Genomic DNA, 26532 nt, shown 5'->3' with positions numbered 1-26532 from the left:
TTTTTTAATTTAAGTATAGCTGACATACAATATCATATTTCTCTGGGTGTTTTCTTTAAGAAGACTCAGTGACTGTTTTCTGGGATCCAGGAAAAATAATGTGCTAACTGCTTTCAGATCCCCTCAAATTATCTAGGCACAGACTTGGACTAAAAGATTTGACATAAATTTCTAATCTTTGTTCTTGTAAAAATATTACTTATTTTTCAAATGTATTCATTTTATTTTTAATTTATATTTTATTGTTGAAAGTATTACAGATGTCCCTTTTCCCCCACACCCTCCAACCCGCTCTCAAATTTATTTTTAAATGACTAAAACAGCCATGCAGCAAGCGGCTGGTGAGCCAGCACGAGGCCATCACCACAGGACGTCCTATTGGACAGCGACGTCTAGTCACTCACACTTCCTGCCTCCAAGCTTCTCGAATGTTTCATTTGCAGCAATACCAAGGCTGTCTGGGGAAAAGCAATCCCTAATCCCAAATTCTATTCATGAGATCTCATTGAGTACAGAATCTCAGAGTTCCTATTTTTATAAACTTTATTTGTTCAAGAAATTTTTGTACTAAAAAGTTTTAAATTTTACTTTTAATTATCTTATAACCAATGTATTAAGAAAATTAAAAGTAACAATAAAAACATAAACTCTAGCATGACCATTACAAAGAGACTGTGCCCATAAAGTCTGATAATTATTATTCATCAATTAGAAAAATGTTAAAAACCTTGAAATTATTTGAAGAAAATTAAAGATAAAATATATTTTATTATACATTTTTAAAGGCCATCTCTGTGATAGTTTACCAATTATTTAAAGCCTATAAAGTAATCAAATCTATATCTCATCTGCCTTCATAGTACTATACTTCAACTAATCTGCGTACACCCACATAGGTTTTTGTTTTAAAAAAAAAAAAAAAGCCCACCCTGCCTGGCCGGTGTGGCTCAGTGGTTGAGCATCAACCTGTGAACCAGAAAGTCACGGATCGAATTCACGGTCAGGGCACATGCCTGGGGTAGGGGCTCAATCCTATGTGGGGAGTGAAGGAGGCAGCCAATCACTGATTCTCTCTCATTCTTGGTGTTTTTATCTCTCCCTCTCTGTTCCTCGCTGAAATCAATAAAAACATTTTTTTAAATTAAAAAACCCATCCTTTTCCTACCCTAAACACCGGTAAACTGCAATGTATACAAGAAAAATCAAGTAGGTGTAATCTATAGTTCATAAGCTGCAAATAAAATGTAAAGATTAATTAGAAATATTTTCATTTGGTTAGTTTCTTCTTGCTTAAAAGATATAAAGCAAGTACCTTATCCATGAACTCCTTTTCTTCCTCAAATACAAAAACTGAGTGGCTAGCTAATTAATTCAATACAAATAACAACAAAAATATATAGGGTGTCCCTCCCAAAAATGGATACACACTTTGAGTAATTATAAAGCAGTCCTTATTAAAATACATTTCATTTTCAAAACTGAGCTATCAGCTGTTAAAGTGTGTGTACATTTTGGGGGGACAACCTGTAGTTTGGTTCCTTGAAAGGCCAGAAGAATGAGACCAAAAAAAGATGGACAGAAGGAAAATTAAAAGCCTGAGAGGGTGGCTCAGTTGGTTGGAGCATTGTTCCTTCCGCCAAAATGTTGTGGGCTAGATCCCAGATCAGGCCACATGCCCTTGTTTTGGTTTTGATCCCTGGTCAAGGCATGTACTGGCGGCAACTAATTGATGTTTCTCTCTCACATCAATGTTTCTCTCTCCCTCTCTCTCTCAAATCAATTAAAAAATACATGAACATATCCTCAGGTGAGGATTTAAAAAAAAAAAAAAAAAAAGGCTGAGGGGGGAAATAATTGGAAAGAAAAGAGACAAGAGAGCCCTAACCAGTTTGGCTCAGTGGATAGAGCATCGACCTGCGGACTGAAGGGTCCCAGGTTTGATTCCGGTCAAGGGCATGTACCTTGGTTGCCGGCATATCTCCAGCAGGGGGTGTGCAGGAGGCAGCTGATGTTTCTCTCTCATTGATGTTTCTAACTCTCTATCCCTCTCCCTTCCTCTCTGTAAAAAATCAATAAAATATATATTTTTTAAAAAGTATTAAAAAAAAAAGAGAGAGACAAGAGAAAGGGAACCAATGTAGAGTAAATGAGAAAAAAAATATAACAGAATCTGAGAAAAAGAAGTGGAGAGCAAAGGGCAGTAAGTTCTGAGGGTTACTAAGTGTATCATTTAACTGCTTTTATTATACATGCTCATTAATTTAGCTAAAGATTTCAGACAGGTTAACAATAAAGTGAATTTTCTTCAACAGCTTGATTTAGCTATTCATCAGTTAAACACTTCTATTTATAAAACTTAAGTTGCCTTCATGAAACCTGAATTAGGTCAAGCAAACCAAAGAAGTATCCCTTTTTTTGGCCAGACCTGGTCCAGAAGTTTCCTACTTTCTGTGTTCCTTGATACAAATGTTCAAAACTATAAAGACATGATTTTTCAAATCCTCCTAGCACTAACCACATTCCAAAAATAGTTTCCTAAGCCATGATCTTACTGAAGCCAATTCAGTCCTGTGTGTGTAATTTGCAAGTAGGTGTTTTCATTTTGACCTTGGATGCACAAGTCATGAGAGATCACCAGCACTGCAAAACTTTAAAAACTAAACAAAGCAAAACAAAATCTTCCAACTTTTAAATTTGATGTTAAATTCAGAAAAAAAGGAAGTGAAGGAAAGTTGAAAACTCTTTAAAAGGGGAGTAAAAGTCAACTAGACCAAAACCATGACAAAATGGCAGCAAATTAAATTACAAATAGCAGCCTCACCGTTAGTTTCTTTTAAAAAGACTGACACTCCTTTTTAAGAGAAGCTGTGCTGAGGCAGTTAATGCTTAGGTGTGATGATTAAGGACCTTTTAGCCACTTACCAGGAAATGGACTCCAAAACTAACAGAGACAGTAAGATGGTGAGGATAACTACATTTGAGACCTCAAACTGAGTACATAATAAAATTACTGACACTGTCTTTTACATAACTATATTACATACAGTTTCCCTTTAATAGTAAATATACAGCAAGACTCCTTTTTAAAGAGCATCTATTAAAGGATTAAATTTGTTAACATTTCCTAGCACCACATAAATAATATTTATACACTTATTTTTGGATACCAAGTCATGGCACAATTAATAAAAATGTTAAGTCAAATGTTTTCTAAATGCTTTTTAAAATCTGGCATTTAGTAGATTCAGACATTGAGTCATTCTAAAATAATTCAAAATTTAGTCCCTAAAGTAAAATTTTAATGTTTCCTAGAATATATATTTCACATAAAGTGACACATTACTGGCATAAAATTTTAAAGGATTTCTGCAAGTTAGTGCCATTCTATTCAAAACCAAAAGTCCATGACTAGCTTTATTGAAAAATTGCCCTACAAATAGAGAAAACACACCTTCCAAGTTCATTTCCAAAAGAAAGCTCTGTCCAGACTTTCTCCCTTTAGGAGCAATCATTTACCTTTTCACTGGAGGTGAGAGGGGCTAGTGTTGCCAAAGATAATCTCTGCTAGGTCATGCTTTCCTGCTAAGCTTAAGACATCCCCGAGGTGTCTGCTACAAATACTTCAAACCTTCAGTCATGCAAAGACTAAAAAGACGGAAATGTTTCCCCCTAGTTTTTCCATCCTATTCAATTCAAAATCCTTGTAAGAATAAGTTTCTTACCAGAATATTAGAAAAACTAACGTTTTAAAGTTGTGGTTGTTCTTGTTATTAATACTAAGTTTGTGGCTTGGTTAAAAAAAAAAAGTGATTCAGGAAAAGTTTTTCACACAAGGAAAATATTAGGCATTTCCAAAACAGTCACATGTTTGCTTGGTATGCAAAAATTAATTTCTGAAACAACTGAATTTTTTAACCCAGCTTTCTTGAGCTGGGTTGTATTTCTTTTTTGAAACTCTGAATTATTTACAGGTACACATATCTTTAATATTTTGTCTGGCACAAGGAAAATATTGTTCAACAAGTCTACTCCCTTAACGTGTATTCTTTAAAAAGTGTTTTACTGTTTAATTAAAATTAGTATAAAAAACCCAACTCACTGGCAAAGTAGAAAGAAGGGCTTGTCTCCTTGTTGTATGGTAATTTGGGACATGCTGAATTTGGGAAATAGAAAGGTAAATTAGGCTTTTGAGGTCTACATTTTCCTAATTTTCTGGAAAGGTTGACATATTTAGTAATTTCTTATTTTATTCATGCATAATTCATTCTTATTTTACAAGAGATGACAAGCACTTTAAACATTGCTACAAAATTAAGTAAGAGAAGGCTGAACAAAAAGACACTTTTCTTCTGTACTGGAATGTCAAATTCTGCAGGCTGACTTGTTTAAATAAAAGGAATAACATTATTATCTAATAAACAGACCAACATGGCATTCCACTGAATAACCTTGATATCAAAAATGTACCAAAATAAAAATTACACAAGTTTAATTCAAAAGATAAACAATTCTGTAAGTCATTATTAACAGAAGATGTTTTTAGGCATCTGAAACTGGATCCAAATTTTAAAAACATAATAGCAATATTAAACATGAGTATATCATTTCTTATTACAATGACTACATAAAGGAGTGTGTGTGTGTGTGTGTGAGTGCGTGCGCGCACGCGCGCGCTCGCGTTTAAATATGGCTGAAAGGCTATGCACCAAAATGTTAACAGGTGTTATCAGGTGGAGGGACAAAAGATGCATTTTAAATCTTTTTGCCTACTATATTTTCCAATATATCTGCATTAAATTACCAAAAACAAACCAAAAAAAGGATTCTGGATCTAACTCTTCCTGTAGAGAAAGTCTCAGAACTATTTCTGAAAGGTAAATAAAACATTGCCATAAAACAAAGGAGATGAATTAGAAAACTAGATGTTAAGGAAACAAAAAGTAACTTCTTAGGAGGGAGGGGGCAGAGTCAAGGATAAAAGTTAGTTTAAGATCAAAGAGATGAAGTTTGTGATCAAAGTCCTTTTTAAGATAGCTACAAAGAGAACAAGGTCAACAATTACTTAGGATATATACGTATACATATACATATACATACACATATACATATACATATACATATATCCTAATAATTAACTATTCAGTAATTTGTTAGCACATTTATATTAAATATACCAAAAATTTAAAAACAATAATCAGTCTCTCATTCTATTCTCTAAGCCTTTGCCTATGACCAATTAATGATCAAAAGGTGACATAGCTGTCACTAACATCTGGGTACATATTCTTTTGTTTACATAAAAAGTTTTAAAAATCTAGGTAGGATGTTGCTTAAACACAAACTTCATACTCAAAATATTTGGTTCTTTTGGGAATACAATATATAAATATTGTACTCAAAGGAGATGAGTACACAATTATATTTCTATGTAAGAGTTTTGTCTTAGTTTAAAATAACACTTAAAATTTGTATTTGGCATAATTAGGATTTAGAATATCTAAATGACTGAAGAATTAATAATAAACTTGTTTTAGCAGATTAAAATTATGGTTTATGACAGCAAAGAACAAAATAATTCCCTAGTGTTCTTTTTTAAGGTATGAAGTATCTAAGAAAACCTCAATTAACCAGTAACAATCATACCAAGTTCACAGCCTTGCCCCTAGCCAGCCCTCATCAACAGACATCAATGTAATACAACCTGGGTAAAATGCAGGAGAGCAGTTCAGATCTGGTTGAGCACTAACGAACTGGCTCTGATGACTAGTACATTAAGTCTAGTGATTTGTTTTGTTTGCAATACTTCCTATTTACCCAAACTTGAATGGACTTCAGGGTCCAAGGTCAAGTGGTTTTCAAATGAAAATGTTCTGGGGAAGCATAAAAACGACTAGTGCCTCAAATAACAGTATTTATTGTAGAGGCTGTTTTAAACCAATCAAGTTGTTTCCAACCAATGAATATCCATCCAAAAGTCAAAGCCAGATGTTGGGATTGAGGAGAAAGATCCTGCACAACATCACAGTATTGCTACAAAGTCTCAAAATCATGGGTGCACAAACAGCTATTGCCTAAAAGCAATGGAAATTTTAGCTCAAAAGTTTCAGATCTTATTCCACGAGGAGGATGCGAGAAAATGGAAGGAAAGAAATGTTTTTTCCACTTGTTAAATCCTGATGTATTCAGCAGAAACATAAAATAATCATAACAAACTTTTCACCTAAGCCTTTAACAAAGTGGAGAAGAGTTGAAATATATACAAATTGCATAAAAGCCAGTGTAGGAATCAACGGGGCCTTTCTGTACATACTCAGTCCTGGTTAAGACAACTGAAGGCAAGCCAGCGACAGGAGATCATAACCAAAATCCTAAGTGAAATCAGTCTGTCAGTTTATCTCTCAATTAAATTATGGGTGGGCTTCTTGAAGGAAATGTAGCAATTACATCGCTTTTACTTAAAGCTGTAAGTGATAATGTAGAAAAGTAAAATCGACTTCTCATTGGTAACAATAGTGCCTTTAACCACGTGGAGTCTCAGCTGTGCGACAGGAGCCCCTCCAGGACAGAGGCACGGTGCCGAGTTCCGGGTGACAAGAAGGATGCCTATTAACCTCTAAATGTTATAAACTGTTACCTAAAGCTAGAAACATGAAAATCTTTACATTCCTAGTCATTCAAAGAGTTGAAAGAGGTTTAAAAAATGAAATGTCCATGTAGTTACATGTAATTGTAATTTCATTCTCAGTGGAATTCTTTTCAATTGTATGCAGAAACTTACATCTCTCTCCTCACACTCCAAAAAAACGGAAATGCCAAAACCTCAGAAAAGTGCAAAAAACAAAACCTACTTCTTAATAAGGCTGGTACTTAAGATGCATTTTAAAAACATAAATATAGGAACACCCATTAATTTTATATTACACTAGATATAAGTGGAAATCTGTTTTAAATCTCAACACTGAAAACCATATTTTTTTAGAGCTTTAGATAGCTGCTAAATTAACCTGTACAAAGTTCTCTGGCAATAAAACTAAGACAGTAATTTTTGCTTATTATTAATTATCCTTATATATATTTAATTTTTATAGAATATTTTCATTTTACCATTTTTAAAATAGATTACACTTGAAGTGTAAATGTCTAAAGCAGACCTAATACTATACAATTTCGACCACTTAACACATTGTATGCGGGAAATGTATTTATACGTTTTACGTTGACTGGAGGTAGTAGAGCGCGGGACACGTATTAATACGTTTTTTATAGACTAGCGGTAGAATGCGGGTAACGTATAAATACGTAAACTAAAGTTATCGTAATTTTACTGAACGTTGCCATTTGCGCAAAAAATTAGCAAAAACGGCCCGCGCCACCTGTTAGCGCGCGATAAAAACTACCCACAAACAATATGTTAAAATACAGCATGATGCAGAAACACAATTCTATATAATAAAAGGCTAACATGCAAATCGACCGAATGGCCGAAGGACTGGTCGCTATGACATGCACTGACCACCAAGGGGCAGACACTCAATACAGGAGCTGTCCCCTGGTGGTCAGTGCACTCCCCCAGGGGAAGTGCCACTCAGCCTGAAGCCGGGTTCACGGCTGGTGAGCGCAGCGGTGGTGGCGGGAGCCTATCCTGCCTCCGTGACAGCGCTAAGAATGTCCGACTCTTGTTCCCTGTGGGGAGTGGGCCTGAGCCATCAGTCAGACATCCCCCAAGGGTTCCCAGACTGCGAGAGGGCACAGGTCAGGTGGGGCTGAGGGACCCCCCGCCCAATACACAAATTTTGTGCACCAGGCCTCTAGTAGCGTTGTAACAAAAAGCAATAGAAACATGTAAAGCCAGGGACCCCCGAGGAAGAGGTGAAGTGCTGGCCACGGCTTCCATTTTGGTAGAACTTCCTCGCATGCCTTGCGCAGGGCACATCAAATGATAATACTGATGAGGAAGAGAAGAAAGATACCTCTCTCCACAAAAGATGCTTCTGTTACACACATCATTACATTTAGTTAAAGGAGAGACACTTAAACAGAGGAATTTCAGGAACAGAAGTAGAAATAATTGGCCTAGGCTTAAAACTGGTAAGAGATAAAAATGGGTCCATCTTTTCTTTAGATTCTTTACCCTCAAAGTCATTAAAAGGCCAAGTTATTCTTAAACAGAGTAACTTTTCGAAGCTTTAAAACACATTAAGAATAGTCACACGTTGAAAAAGACAAAGTGCTTCCTACCATACATCGCATGTGTCTGCTCGTGAGCCCCGTACTGAGCAGCTGAGGAAGACACGAGGCCCGGCTGGGCGTGGGCCGCTGGGGCCATCATCCTGGCACTGCCCTGTATCACAGGGCTGTAGACATGAGGGTGCTGCGTTCACAGACAAAATAAAGAGCACACATTCAAATACCAAACAGACTCACTCAAGCAGTTTTTAGTTACATGTCTCAACCCCACGGTGTCCAGGTTTCTGAAAAAAAAAAAACTCTGAAAAATCTAAAGCTTTTCTTGGCTATTTCTTTTGAAATATTTAAAATGACCAACAACCTTCTAATATATATTAAAAAGCACCCCCATCCTTAACTACCAACCACAGCATAACAAAAAGCACCAGATATAAAGGGAAACCCAAACCCCTCTACCATATTAAAAGTGAAATTAGAAGTTATTTAAATGAACAAAAATCATGAGTCCCATCGGCCTTACCTGAGACTGATAATGGGGCACGTGCTGAACAAGAGGCTGATTTGGAAACTGCTGAGGACTATAGGCAACGTACTGTGTGGAATACGCTGGTGGGGTGGCCACAATTGGCGGGCCTGCCGCTGAGGCGGGATGCATCATGGTGCTCTGATGATGCTGGTCTTGCCGTTGCTGGGGCATATTTGGTACTGCAGAAGAAACCAGTGTCAGAGAACAGCACCGCGTGGCACAACACATGCACATGGTCCACAGGCTCTGCAGGAACTAGCATCCGGCTTGCCTCCCCAATGCCGGCTGTATCACCCCACGCCCACGAAAGCTACTCTGGGTTGTCTGCCTGCCGGGAGCCAGTCCATGCTTGCTGTTTCAAGGGACCTGGCATATATGGCATACTGTTCTTAATATGTTTGCTCACCTTCTTGGCACTATGTGTTTTAACCAAGGTCTCCTCTCTGAGAAAGGTTATTTCCCCAGGTAGGGATTTTCCCCTGAAGTTAGGGAGGGAATAAAACCCCTCAACTAAGTGCCAGGCGGGTAATTAATCACTTTAACTACGAACAATCATGCTTAAGCTACATAATCTTTACTCCCTGGAATGGAGATAAGAAACGCCCTAACCTTTGTAATAGAGATTGATAGGATTGAATCAACTGGTATAAATACAGATGTAACAAGACAGCAAGACACAGAACTTAGAACACAGAACTCAGAAGACAGAACCTACACAGAACCTACAGACAGAAGAACTTCGCTGGAGAGAACATGGCAAAAGATCCTGGACTGAACCTGACTACAGAAATATGGCAAGAGAACCTGACTAGAACCTGGTGACCGAACATGGCTGGAGATCTCAGACAGAACCTGGCTGGAGAACCTAGCAAGAGAACATGGACACAGAACCTGGCTGGAGATCCTAAGCAGAACCTCTCTGGAGATCCAGACCAGAACTTGGCTGGAGATCCTGGCTGGGCTGCTGATCAACTGAACGCTGTCTCCGTGTCATTCCTTCTTCGCCGACTCCGCCCACGCCTTTGGGGACCCCTGGACCCGCTGGGGCTGCACCCCGGCATCTGCCCATCATACGTGCTATTCTATTCCTCAAACTCAAACACCAACCACCCAGTTCCCAGCTTTGGTCATTTTGACTTGTCTCTCAGGTGTCAGCTTGAAAGCAACTTCCTTAGAGAGACCGTCTATGATGAGTCTCCAAACTTGACCACACTATGAAGTGTTTCCTTCATACTACTTCTCAAATAACCCGTTTTTTAACACCAAATTATGCCACTTGCTAGAGAAGGGCAATGGATTTATTCAAAGAAAAACAGGCATACACCAAAAAGCCAAAATACACCCAACACTAATCTTAACTCCATCTTTCTTCATTTCCCACCACTGCATTCTCCCACAATTTCCTAATCTTTCCCAAACACAGAATCACACACTATCTTGTAGCAAGTTTCCAAATAATAGCTCTTTTTAAAAATTAATTTATGTCTTTTATTATTCCACACAGATATCTGCCTAGGGCCCTTCAGTTAAGAATTCTGCTCAAGCTCTAACCAGTTTGGCTCAGTGGATAGAGCATCCGCCTGCAGACTCAAGGGTCCCAGGTTTGATTCTGGTCAAGGGCATGTACCTTGGCTGCGGGCACATCCCCAGTAGGGAGTGTGCAGGAGGCAGCTGATCGATGTTTCTAACTCTCTATCCCTCTCCCTTCCTCTCTGTAAAAAACCAATGAAATGTATTTTTAAAAAAGAATTCTGCTCAAATGCCATTTTCTCTATAATGTCCTTCCCAGCGCCCGCTAAAGGAATCAGCTGCAAGCTCTGTACCTCTCCCTCTCGTTCTACTGCAGCACTGTTTTCTGTGATGGGTTTATGCTATGATGTTAAACAAGCCATTTGAGGGAAGGAATCATGAACCACTGCTTACAATAGGTATGAGGTACAAAAAGTATAACTTAGTATGTTCATAAAGTCATCAGAACTATTAATGTAAGTAGCTGCTAGTTTAGAGATAAAATTTGGTTTTTATTTTAAATATTTGAATTTTTTGCTAAAAATGATTGTTGCTGAAATTTAGGAGAACCAGTTATATACATTTTATCTACTTAGAAGAGCAAACTTGAAAACCAATACAGTAATATTTTTCTGAATTTAATTCTGAGATTTTCCATATCAAAAAAGCATCTTTCTAAAAAAATCCTCACCAGGATATGTTTAATGATTTGAGAGAGAGAGAGAGAGAGAGAGAGAGAAAGGGAGAAACATCAACAGGCTGCCTCCTGTGTTTGCCCCAATCAGAGACTGAACCCACAACCTAGGTATGTGCCCTGACTGGGAATCAAACCCACAACCTTTTGGTGTATGGGACGACATTCCAACCAACTGAGCCACCCACCAGTGCTCAAAAAAGCATCTTTTAGAATAGAAAAGCCACCCAAAAATCGAGTATCATTTTTATCAAGTGAAAGTTTGTCTAATTAAGCTTACTTATCACTCTTACTTTTGATACATATTATGACCCTCATATTTTAAAACCAATTTAAAAAGCTAGTCAAGTTTACCATCCTTTTTAAAATTAAAAATTAAACATTCAGACATCTTGTCTGAAGCTTCCCAAGACACTGAGAGGCAGAACCACCTGGCTATGCCACTCCTGGATTACTGACCCTCAGAAACTGCATGAAATAATATGTTTGTTGTTTTAGACAGCTAAGCTTTGCAGTAATTTGTTGAAAGATAGATAATGGAGTTATTATTTTTACCAGTTTTGGGTGTAAGAGAATAAGATGCAAGCAAAGAGAGTAAAAACCTTGCAAAATTAACTTGAATTAGATATATCAATATGGGTTTCTGAATTTTTTAAAAGAAAAAAAAGTGGTATTTCCCAGGTTTGTCCACTGAAAAGGCTCAGAAGCAATAATTCAATAGCAATAAGCATATCCAATGACCAGAAAATGGTTTCTACATACTATTTCCCAGCAAAATGAATCAGGGTTCCTTGGAGGAATACTGATTTGGGTTTAAGATTTGAAGATTAGCCTCAGATACTTTATTTGTAAAGAAGATAAGCACTATTTGTAAAGAAGATGAGCACTTGCCCTAACCGGTTTGGCTCAGTAGATAGAGCGTCGGCCTGTGGACTGAAAGGTCCCAGGTTCAATTCCGGTCAAGGGCATGTACCTTGGTTGCAGGCACATCCCCAGCGGGGGGTGTGCAGGAGGCAGCTGATAGAAGTTTCTCTCTCATTGATGTTTCTGACTCTCTCTCCCTTCCTCCTTGTAAAAAATCAATAAAATATATTTTAAAAAAAAAGAATAAGAAGAAGATGAGCACTAGCCCTAGCTGGTTTGGCTCAGTGGATAGAGCATCGGCCTGTGGACTGAAGGGTCCTGGGTTCAATTCCGGTCAGGGGCACATGCCTGGGTTGCTGGCTTGATCCCCCGTGGGGGGTGTGCAGGAGACAGCTGATCAATGAGTCTCTTTCATCATTGATGTTTCTATCTCCCTCTCCCTTTCTCTGAAATTAATAAAAAATATATTTTAAAAAAAGAAAAAGAACAAGAAAAAGATGAGACTAAAAGGACCTGGGAGCCAATGTGAAGGGATTGCCATTTGTCAAAGGACAATCAATGGGAGCAGTAAGAAGGATAATCAACTGACTCAAACACAATGAATACACAAAGGTATATGAAAACCTATGCAGCATTCATAATTTTTTAAAAATAAGAATAAAACAGGGTTGGGGGATGAGAGCTCCATCCATCCTTAAGCAAACAAACAAACCCACCCCAAAAACATTTTCACTGGACACTATTGAAAGCAACAAGGGCACCAACTCACCACTGAAAACTGGCACTTAGGCCCATTTTCAGCACTTAATTGTAAGCATTTACCCTAACTTTTCTGTACAAACTCTTCAGGATAATCAAATAGCCTTTGTTGAAAAGAAGAGTCCCTCACAAAATGATTCTAGCTAATAAATGGAGAAGAAATGTAAGAATACACCATTTTCAAACTCCTAATTACAGTGGTTTTCAGAGTATAGCAGTCCCAGATCAGCAACCTCACCTGGAAAGTGGTTTAATAAATTGCACGAGAAATGCAAATTCTCACACTATGCCCCAAACAGACTAAACTGGAAACTCTGGGGAAAGGGCCAAGTAATTTGTGTTTTAAACTAATACTCCAGTGATTCTGATGCACAAGAAAATTTGAGATCCACACCCCTAATTTTTAAAAAATGATGTTAAGCGTCAATCACTAATGAATTGGATGAAAAATCAACAGAAAACTTTACAATTGGGGAGGAGAGAATCATACTATCACTACCTGACCCCTTAATCAGTTGAGCTATCTTAAAATATCTAAAAAAGATTTTCATACTTTAAGCAGACAGACACTAAGTATGAATGAAATGGCATGATGTCTGCGCTTTGTGTTAAATATGCAAAGATACAAAGCACAGCTCAAGTAAATATAACAAAATCTATATTTTTAAAAAATATATTTTTTTATTGATTTCAGAGAGGAAGGAAGAGGGAGAGATAGATAGAAACATCCACAATGAGAGAGAATCATAGATCAGCTGCCTCCTGCAAGCCCCCCACTGGGGATCGAGCCCACAACCCGGGCATGTGCCCTTGACCGGAATTGAACCTGGGACCTTTCAGTTTGCAGGCCAACGCTCTATCCACTGTGCCAAACCGACCAGGGCACAAAATCTTAATAGTAGAATCTGAATGATGGACAAAGCCGGTATCTAGTCATCCCCTATTTTCTTAGCACAGTACCCGTTTGCTGCTGATGCTCCTTGCAGTGCCTGTTCTATCTTATCAGTGCCCTCGGCAGATATAATTTCTCCTCTATTACAGGGCCTCCAGAATTAAGCGCACCTCTCCCACCAGAGAGCTGCACTGTAGTGCTGGCTTCCACTCCAATAATCCTTTATGTTTTAACATAAAAACATTCCCATTTCATTGCTTTAAGTAATTATTAAAATAGCAACACCAGGTGGCAATATATGAACATCTTAAAATTAACCTCATTCAAAATGGCACTAAAAAACACTTTTCTTCCCTAAAATTTTCAGGCCCTCAGCATAAGTTTAACCAATAACTAGGTAAAACTTCAACAGGATCCAGTGTTTTGAAGCAAAGATAAAGGATATCATATGTGTAAAAACAAACAAAAACCACTAAAAATTTAAATTATCAGCATCCACAAAAGTACAATTACTTCAAATACTGAGGAAAGCTTATTAATGTAAGACATGAAATTTTTATGTCATGAGAGTTAAAACATGGTGGAAGAGGGCACTGAGATATGTCTCTTTTATACAAATCACTAAATTTTCTATTGTTTCTCAGTAAAATTATAGCTATGAATTATCCTCAATTACCTCCTCAAAAAAGGAGGCCCTCTGGGCATTTTCAACGTTAATAGATGTTTTCTTCTATGAAGGCTCTTTAATCACACAAGCATATAATGCTAGATTATATAACATTTTAAATTTCATATTGAATTTATTGGGGTGACATTGGCTAATAAAATTATATAGATTTAGGGGGTACAGTTCTAAACACATCATCTGTATATTGTACTGTGTGTTCACCACCCCAAGTCAAGTCTCCATCCATCTTCACTTATCCCCGCTTTACCCTCTTCTGCCTCCACCCACCACCCCCTTTGCCTCTGTCTATGAAGCAAAACACGCATTTTAAAAATGAGGAAACACCCTTCTAGTGGGATTTTGATGGTTTCTAAAATGAGCTGCCCAGTGCTTTAAAAGAAATTCTGGATTCTGGGGGGGAAATTATATGTTAGTATAAAATAAAAATGTCAGAAACCTTGGTAAATTAATTTAGCAAACACTCTTTTTAAATTTAACATTGAAAACTGCAAAAGTCAGTTATTTTTTTTGAAGAACCTGAATAATCACAACTGATAAATATTTCTCCTCCCGTTTTGTTAGTAATAATGCATCTGAATACCTTATGCAATGCTGATCATCAAAAGTCAAAGCTGCCCTGACCGGTTTGGCTCAGTGGATAGAGTGTTGGCCTGCGGACTCAAGGGTCCCAGGTTCGATTCCGGTCAAGGGCATGTACCCTGGCTACGGGCACATCCCCAGTAGGGAGTGTGCAGGAGGCAGCTGATCAATGTTTCTCTCTCATGGATGTTTCTAACTCTCTATCCCTCTGCCTTCCTCCCTGTAAAAAATCAATAAAATATATTAAAAAAAAAAAAGTCAAAGCTGAACCACAAGTATTTCTTCATTATAAACTGAGTTACTTAATACATGCATCATGCAGACTACAAGCAAACACAGGCAGGATTATTCTCACCTTTACCTGCTCTATATGTCTTGGCCTGATTCACTGGCATGGGCGTCATAGGTATAGGGTATAATGGCTGAGGGATTAAAAAAAAAAGGAAAATTAGGCTCTCAAGATAATAAGAACACATTTTACCATTCTCTCAATTGTATATTGCTAGAGAGCTAGGTCTGAGGTTTCCTAATTCTGAGTCATTAAAAAAAAAAATTACACCCACAAACCCCAAACTACAGTAAATCTAAATCATCTTCCTCACCAGGAACATTCTCAGACTTAGCTCCTCACACTAACAACACATGACACCACTGCGCGTCTCCCCTTTTCAAATACTCCTGTTATGCCACCGCTGCTTCAAGTCACCAGCTGTCAACTACAAATAACCAAGGAGTAAGTGAACATCAAGTTCTATGACTTACTTGCACGCCTGGGCTCACTGGGACTGGATACATCATATTTGGTGCAAAACAAACAGGCTGAGTATAAACTGGAGTTGGCTGCTGATGACCCACCATGGATGGGCTAGGTTGTGCTTGAGGGCGAGGCGAAGTTGGGGTGGTAGAAGGCTTTGGCTGCAAAAAAACAAAAATCGATTCTCTTAAGATGAAAATCTCATTATTATTGCAACCCGAAAACTGATTTTCTCCATCTTTCTAAGTTTTACTCATTTTTAATTAGTCCCTTTTAATGAAAAAACTTATAAAAAATAAACTTCACACACTTCAAATAAAAGAAAAATACCTAGATAAGTTAAAGTAAAACTTCACCAATTATTCAATAATGCTATTAAAAAACAGTGGCAGTAACTTTTAAAAGAAACTGAAGTTTTACAACATTTAAAAAAATAAATCTATTTTATAAAGTCAGTAGAATGATCACAACCGTGTAGCCAACCATCTTCAAATTCTGAGTCAAAAAGCCTGAAAGATTTGCCCAGACAGTGTCTAACTGATGACAAAACAAGGATCTTTTTCCTCTGGCTCAAACCTATACACAATGACCATAAGAAAAGGGAACATAAACCAAAGTTGTTTTAGCATACTGTAACTGAATTTAGATGGCAGGTATGAAAAAATAAATATTACTAATAAGAAAAAGAAGTATTTTTTTTAAGGGATAGATGACGTCAAAGAGGAAATAAATTTACCTGAGAAAAAGAACGAGGGTTGAATTCCTTTGCGTTGGGATTCAATGTTGATTTCCTCACTTGCCTAAACCAGAACAAATATGTAAATGCCAGTGCAATCTGCATGGAACTTGTGTCTCTGAAGTCTCTTATACCTGACAGTTGTTTTTTTTTTAAATTGCTAAACACATATTACATTTAAACAATTCTCACTAGAAGATCATCAATCCACTTCATTAAAACACACACACACACACACACACACACACACACACACACACACACACACACAATGCCTGGCCGGCATGTCTCAGTGGATGAGTGTGGACCTCTGAACCAGGATGTCGATTCCCAGTCAGGGCACAGGCCCGGGTTGCAGGCTCAACCCCCCAGTGTGGGGCATGCAGGAGGCAGCCAATCAATGATTCTCTCTCATCTTTGCTGTTTCTCTCTCTCTCTTCCTCTGAAATAAAAATATATTAAACACACACACAAACACACACACAGCCCTGGCTGGGTTGCTCAGCTGGTTGGAGCATTGTTTTGTACACCAAAAGGCTGTGGGTACAGTTCCCCGTCAGGGCACATACCTAGGTTTGATCCCCAGCTGGGATGTGTACAGGAGGCAACCAATTGATGTTTCTCACATTGATGTTTCTGTCTCTCTCTAAAAATCAGTAGAAACATATACTCCGGTGAGGGTTAAAATAAAATTAAAATATTAAAAAATGAAACACACACATTTACCACTCCTTAATCTGGTAGAGACCGCCCAAAAAAGGACAAGTTTTTTAAAAAGTATAATAGCCCTAGCCGGTTTAGCTCACTGGATAGAGCGTCAGCCTGTGGACTGAAAGGTCCCAGGTTTGATTCCAGTCAGGGGCATGTACCTTGGTTGCGGGCACATCCCCAGTAGGGGGTGTGCAGGAGGCAGCTGATCGATGCTTCTCTCTCATCGATGTTTCTAACTCTCTATCCCTCTCCCTTCCTCTCTGTAAAAAATCAATAAAATATATTTAAAAAATGAAAAAATAAAAAGTATAATATATAATGTCTCTCTCAAAAGCAATCAATAAATACTTTAACTGAAAAGACAGTAGTAGCCCTTATAAAATATCCTGAAATTCAATCCTTAACATATCAATTCCCTAGCATGCACTATTTTTTTATGTGACAAAGTGTTTCCCACATGACAAACCTTGAGGAAAAGTATAAAAAATTTTCTGCCTCAAATCAAGAATAAACCCTCCCCAATTTATCAACACGCTGCATTCCAAAAGTTCAGCTGTGCCTGGGTGATATGGAGCCCAGAACAATAAGTCAACGGTGCTTAAGTTAGGCTCTGAGGCTAGCCTACAGAAGTCCATTTAATTGATAGTACACATACTGGATGTGCAAAATTAAGTCAACCTTAACAAATCTAACCATTCACTAAAACACTGTTTCTGATGGACAATGTGAACTGAGTAGGGGCACCAAACACTTCTCTCCCCCGCAGGCAAAGGCAGTTCTTACTCCTGGCAACACAGCCAGGAGGTGGCTATGAACAAGCATCAAGGGGATAAAGGTCCAAAAGCCAGTAGTTTTCAACTCCCTGTACATTTACAGAAAAGGCGTTCTTAATTTATGCCTAGGGTTTTTTGTTTTGTTTTGCCAAGAGATGCAAAAATGGGGAAGAAGAGTCCAGGATACAATGACCTAATTTACTTACGTAAGATGTCATTTGTTTGGACAAGTTGTTTGTAATCTGAGAGCTACGTATGAAACAGTCTAAAAGTCCAGATGAATTCTTGAGTTGGAAAGCTCTGAACACCTTAAGAAAAAGTTAAGCACCAGGACATGCTAATGCCAGGTTGACTTACTCAGCTGCGTCTTTTTTCTCCTCTTTATCATCTTTCTCTGGTTTACATCCGGGGCTGGACGTCTGCACTCCTTGGGAGGTGACCTCAGGACCCCTCCTGTGCTCCGTGTGACTGAGGATCGAGGGGGAAACGCTGGGGCTGCTCGGCTTGCTGCTGCCACTGGTGCAGTTGCTGCTGTTATTTTCAATGAAAGAATCCTTAGCATTTGGTTCAATTTTGTCTTTGATCAAATCTCTTGATTTTTCTCCCTCTCTATTTTTGTTTAGCAGTTGATCCACAGATTCAGAAGTAGAACTTGGCTGTAACTAAATAAAGGAAATAATTATACTTAAATATTTTAAGTAACTCTAGTAATCAATTTTCTCCATAACACAAATACACTAACATTATTTGTAAGCATGAAATACATTGAATAAGGCTTTTTCATACTTTAAGAGTAATGTCTTTATTATAAGACAGTAACAAAATATCTATACACCACAACCACAGTCATCTACGCACTCAAATGTCCTAACCTCAAAAGTTAAATATTTACTGATTGCCTACCGTGTGTCAGAAATTGTGCATGGTGGGTACAGAAAATATTAAATAGGTTTTCTTATCTGGGTGAGATCAGACACTTACAAAATGTGATAAATTCTATTGGATCCCACAGGTAAAAGCAACTTATGGAAAGAGAAAGCTTCTCAATAGAAGTGTCATCTAGTCCGGAGTGTGAAAAATATTTGGGGAAGGAGGGAAGTTTACCGAAGAGAATGGTCTATGCAAAAGAAACAGCATGTCTGAAAATTCAGGGCATGAGATTAGACAGCCCACTGTGAAACTGAGAGCCCTGTGGCTGGAGCAAGAGTGGGTGCCTTTGCACAAGTGAGTCAAGAAATAACAATTTCACTCAAGAGGAAATGGAAGATAAAGGCACTTGAGAGCTATGTTAAGGACTCTAGCTTTTAATTTTTAGGGGGTTGAGAAGTTCCTAAATAATTTTTAGCAGGTTACAGTGTTGAACAGAATTTATGGTTCATAAAGATGAGCATAGCAGCTTTGTAGAAATAAACTGGAGGGAACAAGTGAGAATGGAGACCCCATTATGGAGGCTGCAATAAGATCAGGGCCTGGCCTTGGGAAGTGGTGGCTTGGAAAGTCAGATATAGGTGGATTGAGGGAGACCTGACTAGACATGTTGCTTAATATACTTTATTATATCTTCTAACCCGTCAGTAAAGAAAGAAACCACAAAACTCAAGTACCAACCAACAAAAAGAACAGAAGTGAAAAAGACATTAGTGAAATAAGTGATGGGGTTTTTGTTTGCCCAACAGAAGAAATCAAGGCTACTCCTTCCTGAAGACGATTGAAGATGCCATACTTTACAGAAGAAAATGGACAGCTGAAGGAAATAACAAGGAAAAAGAAGGAAACTGCAGCAAATAGCAGTCAAGGTGGAAATGAGCACAAATACAGGCAGCAGCCCCAAGGCACCTGCACGGCAGAAGGGCCGGCCGCAAGGATGGAAAGACACAAAGTATATCCTCAGACCCAGGATGGGCAAACCAGTGTCAAAGCCTCACTCCTGAGGCCCTGGGTGTCTGGGAAACGGCATCACATATCTCAGGACAGCTCAAGCTTCACTGCATCACCATTGGAGTGGAGGGAAAAAGTGATAGCACATTTATTTGAACTCAGTAATAACTTAAGTCAAAATATAGACATTTAAGTTTTAAGCCAGCATTTGTTCATAAAAGCCTTTAATAGTGGTGACACAGACCAACTGTGTACTAGAGAAGACTTCTCTAGTGTCTATTACAAAGGTCTTTGAGTAAGGCAAAAGTAAGACTTCTGTTGTTTGTATGAAGGTAAACGTTATCTGTAGTTCTCACTATGGGCTGGACACTGTTCTGAAGTATCTACAAACTCACTCAGTAGTTACAACAGCCTTATTTGATATAGATACTATTACTGACATCTTACAAATGGGAAAACTAAGGCGCAATTCATGCTTTTGGGCATTCTGGCATATATCCTATCTACAGTATAATAAACCTAAGGGAAAACAGATTCTCCCCCCTCCAAAATAGAACCACTTTTTAAAAACAGATATAATTGACATGTAGCACTGCATTAGTTTTAGATGTACAACATAATGATCTAATGCATTATGAAATAATCACAGTATGTCTAGTTAATAGCTATCACCAGTTACCATTTTTTTCTTATGATAAAAACTTTTAAGGTCTTCTCTCCTAGCAATTTTCAAATATACAATACAACAGCACTGACTGTGGTCACGATGCTGTACACTGCACCTCCGTGATTTATTTATTTTACAACCAGAAGTTTGTACCTTTAGACCACTTTCACCAGTTTGAAGGACCCCTGCCTTTGGCAACCACCAATCCCTATCTATGAGTTTGGGCTTTGCTATTTTAAAAATTCCACATATAAGAAAGATCAGATGGTATTTGTCTCTCTCTGTCTTACTTCACTTGTCACAATGCCCTCAAGGCCCATCCATCCTATATAATAAAAGCCTAATATGCTAAGTGTCCGGTAGTCTGTTCAACCAATCCAAGCATAATATGCTAATGATATGCTGACAGCTCAACCACTCGCAATGACGTGCACTGACCACCAGGGGGAAGATGCTGCTGGGGTCCAGCCGATTGGGACTTATTGTGGTTTTGATGGTGAGCACCTTTTCATGGATCTGTTAAGCCATCTATCTGTATGTCTTCTTTGGAAAAATTTCTATTTTGGTCCTATGTCCATGTTTTAATTTTTTAAAAAATAATTTTTTTCTTTGACTTGCAGGAGTACTTTATATATTCTGGAAGTTAACTCCTTATCAGATTTACAAATATTTTCTCCATTCAGTAGGTTGCCTTTTCATTTTATTGATGGTTTCCTTTGCTGTACAGAAAAGCTTTTTAGTTTAATGCAGTCCAACTTATTTATTTTTACTATAGGTGCCTTTGCTTTTGGCTCTCAAAGGAAAAAAAACAACCATCAATGAAAGACCAGATTTTTGTGAACCATCATAGTTCAGGACACGTGCATGTCATGAGGGTGGGTCTGATGATTCATTCGCTGAACAAGGCAGTGCATTGCTATGCATTAGCTACTGCCCAAAGCATTGATGGAATCTCAAACACAAGACAGCCAGGCCTATCTTTTACTAGCTATGAGAATCTGGGAAATTATTTAACTTGTCTTTGCCTCAGTTTCCTATGTATACATAGGGTAATAATAAGATGTACTTCAAACGGATGACAGGACAATAAAAAGTTTATCATATAAACACTAGAGCAGTGTCTGATACATAAGAAATACTCAATAAAAAGGTAAAGCTAATAACATTTTATCTGAATAGAATTATTAATGAATTTGATTACTAAGGCCCCAAATAGTAATAGAACTAAAAATCCTAAAGAGATAGAGTTTTAATGCTATTATCTACCTGGGATTTAGGAGTCAAGTATTAAAAAAGATTTACAGAAAGTTGTGAATTGATAACAAAAGGATTCCTATTAAATGAAGACATTACAGGGACAGTGTGGTACTGGCATAAAAGACAGACATAGCTCTATGGTGGAGAACTGAGTCCAGTAACAAACCTTCACAATTGCAGTCAATAGATTTTCAACAAGGGTACAATTCAATGAAATGTCTTTTCAACAGAAGGTGCTGAGACAAGTCATATCAACATGCAAAAGAATGAATTTGGAGCCCTACTTCACACAACATAAAAAAAATTACTCAAGCCCTGGCTGGTTTGGCTCAGTGGTTGGATCGTCGGCCTGAAGACTGAAGGGTCTTGGGTGTGATTTGTACCTTGGTTGTAGATCCCCGGTGGGGTGCGTGTGAGAGGCAACCACTTGGTGTGCCTCTCTCACATCAATGTTTCTCTCACTCTGTCTCTCCCCCTCCCTTCCACTCTCTCTGGAAATCAATGGAGAAAGTATCCTAGGGTGAGGATTAACAACAAGAAAATAATTAAAAAATAAATAAAATATACTTTTAACAAAAAATACCCAAACAAAAAAAAATTTTACTTAAAATAATCACAGCTCTTAAGAGTAATGAGAGCAGCCCTAGCCGGTTTGGTTCAGTGGACAGAGCGTCAGCCTGGGGACTGAAGGGTCCCAGATTCAACTATGGTCAGGGCACATGCTGGGTTGCAGGCTCAATCCCCAATAGGGGGCGTGCAGGAGGCAGCCGATCAATGATTCTCTCTTATCAATGATGTTTCTATCTTTCCTTCTCCATTCCTGTCTGAACTCAATAAAAATATATTTTAAAAAAATAAAAAGTAAGAGAGCAAATCTTTATGACTGTGACATATGCTGCTGGTGGAAATGTAAAATAGTACAGTTGCTTTGGCAAACAGCCTGAAGTTTTCCTCAAAAGGTTAAAAACAGAGTTATCGTATGACCCAGAAATTCCACTCCCAAGAGAAATAAAAATATATGTCCACCCAAAGACTGTACACTAATGTTCATAGCAGCATTACTCATAGTAAAAAAGTGGTAGCAACCCAACGACACCTCAATTAATGAATGGATCAACAACGTAGTCTATCCACACAATGGCATCTGTAAAAAGGAATGAAGTATTGATAGATACTCCAACATAAATGAACCTTGAAAACATTATGCTAGATGAAATAAGGCAGTCACAAAAGGCCACATACTGTATGATTCCATTCATATAAAATGTCCAGAATAGGGAAATCTATAGAGACAAAAAACAGATTAGTAGTTGTTTAAGACCTGTGGGGACAGCGGTATTTGATAGCAAATGAGGAGTGACTGCTAAGAGGTATGAGGCTTCTTTTTGGGATGACGAAACTTCTAAAATTGAATGTTATGATGGTTGTACAGCTCTGTGAATAAACTAAAAACCACTGAATTATACTCTTTAAAATGGCTAAACTGTATGTCAATTTTACCTCAATAAAACTGTTACAAAAATATACCAACTTATATGCTTCAAAGCAAAAATATTTCTTTCCTTCAAAGCCTAATAAACTCAAAGCAGTGTACTCTAGGAAGGAACTGAATGACTGACTGTAAAAAATAATGTGGAGGAAACAAAAGCAGCAAATGGGCAAGAATATCTATTGCTAACAAAATGAAGATTATGAAAAATAGTATCTGTTGCTTAGAGATCTATTCATATGCAGTGAAAAGAAGTGTATAGGAGAACCTAACCTAGAAATCCTGTTTGGAGAACTCATACATAATGCAAAAGAAATAAAAAGTTATGGCATTAAATAAATAAAAAGAAGAGTCCAGGAAAAATACTCTTCCCTCTGACAGGAGAGTGCAGCTGAGGAATAGTTCACAGGAGGACTTTACGTGAGGGAAAGGCTGATGATCAGATTTTTTCCCCACTGAGAAGCTAAGTTTCAGGGTGATTTCTTGAGTTGGTCTCAAAATATACCTTGATATGCACAGTGTATTAGTAAATATTGAGCAAAAGAATGAAACAGTTATCCGGGTGAGATTACAGTATGTTCAGCAAGTCCACCAAAGATTGCTACCACAATGAATCTGTGCACAAAATGTAAATCTGCAACTACATCACCACCCCAGAGTGCAGGGTATCTGACACCACATCAGATAATGAACACCTTGGTCTTGCTCTGCTCTTCAGTGAATCAAGTAATCAAATGAACACCAAATAATAACTTATGGTAGCTTCGAATGTTAAAAATTATATTCCCTTTCATCTTATATCTATATTGTTCTTATAAAATCTCATGATTTTAGCTACCCTAAAGCATAGGCAAAGACAACTTTAAGAATGTTTAGCTTTTTATGCACACAGTTCGATGTTTGTGGTTGTATATATAATCCATTTTTATAAACGGATAACATAAAAATTCTTAGTAATGTTTAATATTTATTTCTTAAGATTCTAATGCAACACTTACCCTAAAATCATTCTTAAATTTCTTTAAGTCATCAATCTGTTTTCTATGCTCGGAAACAACTGGTGATATACCTGTAAAATTAGTAATGATTACAGATTTATTTCTAATCTTTAACTTAAATTCTTTTAGGATAGGATGATAGAAATTAAAATAAATTTGCCCGGTTGGTGTGGCTTAATGGTTGAGCGTGGACCTATGAACCAGGAGGTCACGGTTTGATTCCTGGTCAGAGCACATGCCTACGTTGGGGGCTGGATCCCCAGCGGGGGTGTGCAGGAGGCAGCTGGTCAGTTAACTCTTCATTGCTATTTCTATCACTCTCTCCCTCTCCCTTCCTCTCTGAAATCAATAAATATATTTTTTAATGAAAATAAGTTATTATCAAAATAATAAAAATTTTAATACATTAATTATAGGCTTTAGCATTTGTCACATTATACATTTAAATATGCACACTACTAAGAAAAAGTGTTGAACAAAAATACTCTATATTGGGCATGAGATTAGACATACTCCTTTCTATTTCTACAGTTTTCCCTAAAGACTTTTTAAAGCTCTCACCTTTATTTTCAACTTTTGAGAAGCTGGGTGATGTCTCATTGGGCTTCATGTTTTCCTTATTCCCTGCAGGAGAGTTCTGCCTCTGATCTTGAAGCCTGGAATCCTTAGCTAGAAAATAATTTTTTAAAAAATTCAAAGTTAGGTAAATGTTAGAACAGTAAAATGGGAAAATATTCAAAAAATTTGTCTCCTACTTTTTTGGAAAATAATATTTCCATTTAAAGAGGCTTTTCTCCTTTGCAGACATATGAAACATCAATAATTTTATGTTAATATTTACTACTCAAGAATGTTAACTCTCTTAACAAAAGACAGTCAATAACAACATAAAATTAGCAGTATTACTTAAATAGCTAACTTCATTCACATGAAACTTTAAATGTGCACACAAATACCTATCCTTGAATAAAGCATAGCATTTTTTGTATAATGTTCAACCTGTAAAGCTGCACTCTGCAGACAACAGGACAGATCGGAAGTCCTTTCTTACATACCCTCAATAGACGGGGTGACAGCTCTGTTAGATGCAGGACTGGCAGGCGTGGGAGATGCAGCTGGAACAGGCATAGCAACAGCTTCCGTGGGAATAATACCAGCTTGGGGAGAAGCAAGAACTGGTCCACTAGGAGTATTTCCAATACTGTTCTGTCTGGGAGACCTGGGTCTGTGAGTTTTGGGGGATAATCTTGGAACTAGAAGAAAAAGAAAACTTATCCATTACATTCTCAGCTCAAATGTCACCTCGTCAAAGAGCTTAAGATCTAGGTAAAAATAGTCCTACCTGACCCCCATTCCCAATTACCCTATCCCAGTGGTAGGCAAACTGCGGCTCTCGAGCCACATGTGGCCCTTTGGCCCCTTGAGCGTGGCCACAAAGTTTCAATCGCACTGTACGTGCGCGCCCGCACATGGTATTTTGTGCCATGGGGCCGCAGTTTGCCGACCACTGCCCTATCCCATCACCCTGTTTTTCTTTTCCAAAGTCTTAGTACAAATGGTAATGATTGAGAATATACTAACAGCTAAGTACAACTGTAGTTTTTTCTTCTAACTAAATATATTAAGTCTAAAGGCAATATTTTAAATGAAGTTAGAAACTGGATTTCTACGGTAAGATAAATGTCACTTAAAAAAAAATAAAGATAGCAATATTCTTTACTAAAAAGTGAGACAGTTTCTTTTTTTAAAAAAGTGTGTAGCCTGGCTGGTGTGGCTCAGTTGTGAGCATCGATCTATGAACCAGGAGGTCAAGTTCGATTCCCAGTCAGGGCACATGCCCTGGTTGCGGGCTCAGTCCCCATTATGGGGTGTGCAGGAGGCAGCCAATCGATGATTCTCTCTCATCCATGATGTTTTTCTCTCTCCCTCTCCCTTTCTCTCTGAAATCAATAGAAAAATTTTTTTAAAGGTATGTGTGTGTGCTTGTGTGTGTATCCCTAAGAAGCAGGCTTATATATTTATCCTTCTAACAAACTCAAACACCTTTTAGCAGCTTGCAACCAATCCTATATGTTCTCTCTTGCCACATCAAGATCCATTCTGCAGTAACTAAGGAAATCGGGGATTCAATTTAGCCAGGAGGGGAAGATAACCCAAGCAAGGGTTCATATGCACAGCCTCAAAATAAGTATCTAATCAGGTTTCATATTCCATTATAAACACATTTGTAGAGCTCAGATTCAAAGGTATAGAGAAAATGGTTCAACTTGCTTCACATTAGAGGTTCATTAAGTCACAAGGGTCATGGAGGGAAATTATTATTCAACATTTGCAATTTTTTAAATTATTATAAAGAACAAACTTGTTATACTGTCCTATATGTATTTACAACAAATATGTTTTCACTCTTTCACTCCTATAATCATGCTTTACTCTCAAAATTCATTTCCAGATTATCTGAATATGTCACATGATTAATGGCAGAAATGGAGAAATACAGATTTTTAGAAATTCTATTTTGTTAATTGAATTGTTATTTACTTATAATTGGAAACCAAAGGAAAAAACAGG

The 26532-nt window shown here is 37.7% G+C and overlaps 1 protein-coding gene across 20 annotated transcripts in view; it reads right to left on the bottom strand.

Moving 5' to 3' along the window:
- The window catches only part of ATXN2 (ataxin 2), a 96834-nt gene that overhangs the window by 13987 nt on the left and 56315 nt on the right, over positions 1-26532 (bottom strand). For 15 of the 20 annotated variants that reach the window (XR_009450082.1, XR_009450084.1, XR_009450083.1 and 12 more), the window contains 10 exons: positions 25017-25214; positions 24523-24630; positions 23962-24032; positions 18030-18334; positions 16189-16252; positions 15461-15613; positions 15054-15120; positions 8708-8892; positions 8239-8371; positions 4100-4153 (listed from right to left, as the gene is read on the bottom strand). Coding sequence is in view for 17 of the 20 variants with exons in the window: in XM_059676343.1 (XP_059532326.1) it covers positions 4100-4153; positions 8239-8371; positions 8708-8892; positions 15054-15120; positions 15461-15613; positions 16189-16252; positions 18030-18334; positions 23962-24032; positions 24523-24630; positions 25017-25214 (1338 nt within the window). In the remaining 3 variants the exon portion in view is untranslated. The remainder of the gene's footprint in view (positions 1-4099; positions 4154-8238; positions 8372-8707; positions 8893-15053; positions 15121-15460; positions 15614-16188; positions 16253-18029; positions 18335-23961; positions 24033-24522; positions 24631-25016; positions 25215-26532) is intronic. The other 5 variants (XM_059676329.1, XM_059676333.1, XM_059676332.1 and 2 more) reach the window with 3 other exon arrangements.

The sequence above is a fragment of the Myotis daubentonii genome, chromosome 19, assembly GCF_963259705.1.
Source record: "Myotis daubentonii chromosome 19, mMyoDau2.1, whole genome shotgun sequence".
In the NCBI taxonomy this organism is placed as follows: domain Eukaryota; kingdom Metazoa; phylum Chordata; class Mammalia; order Chiroptera; family Vespertilionidae; genus Myotis; species Myotis daubentonii.
This window is presented reverse-complemented; position numbering and strand designations above follow the sequence as displayed.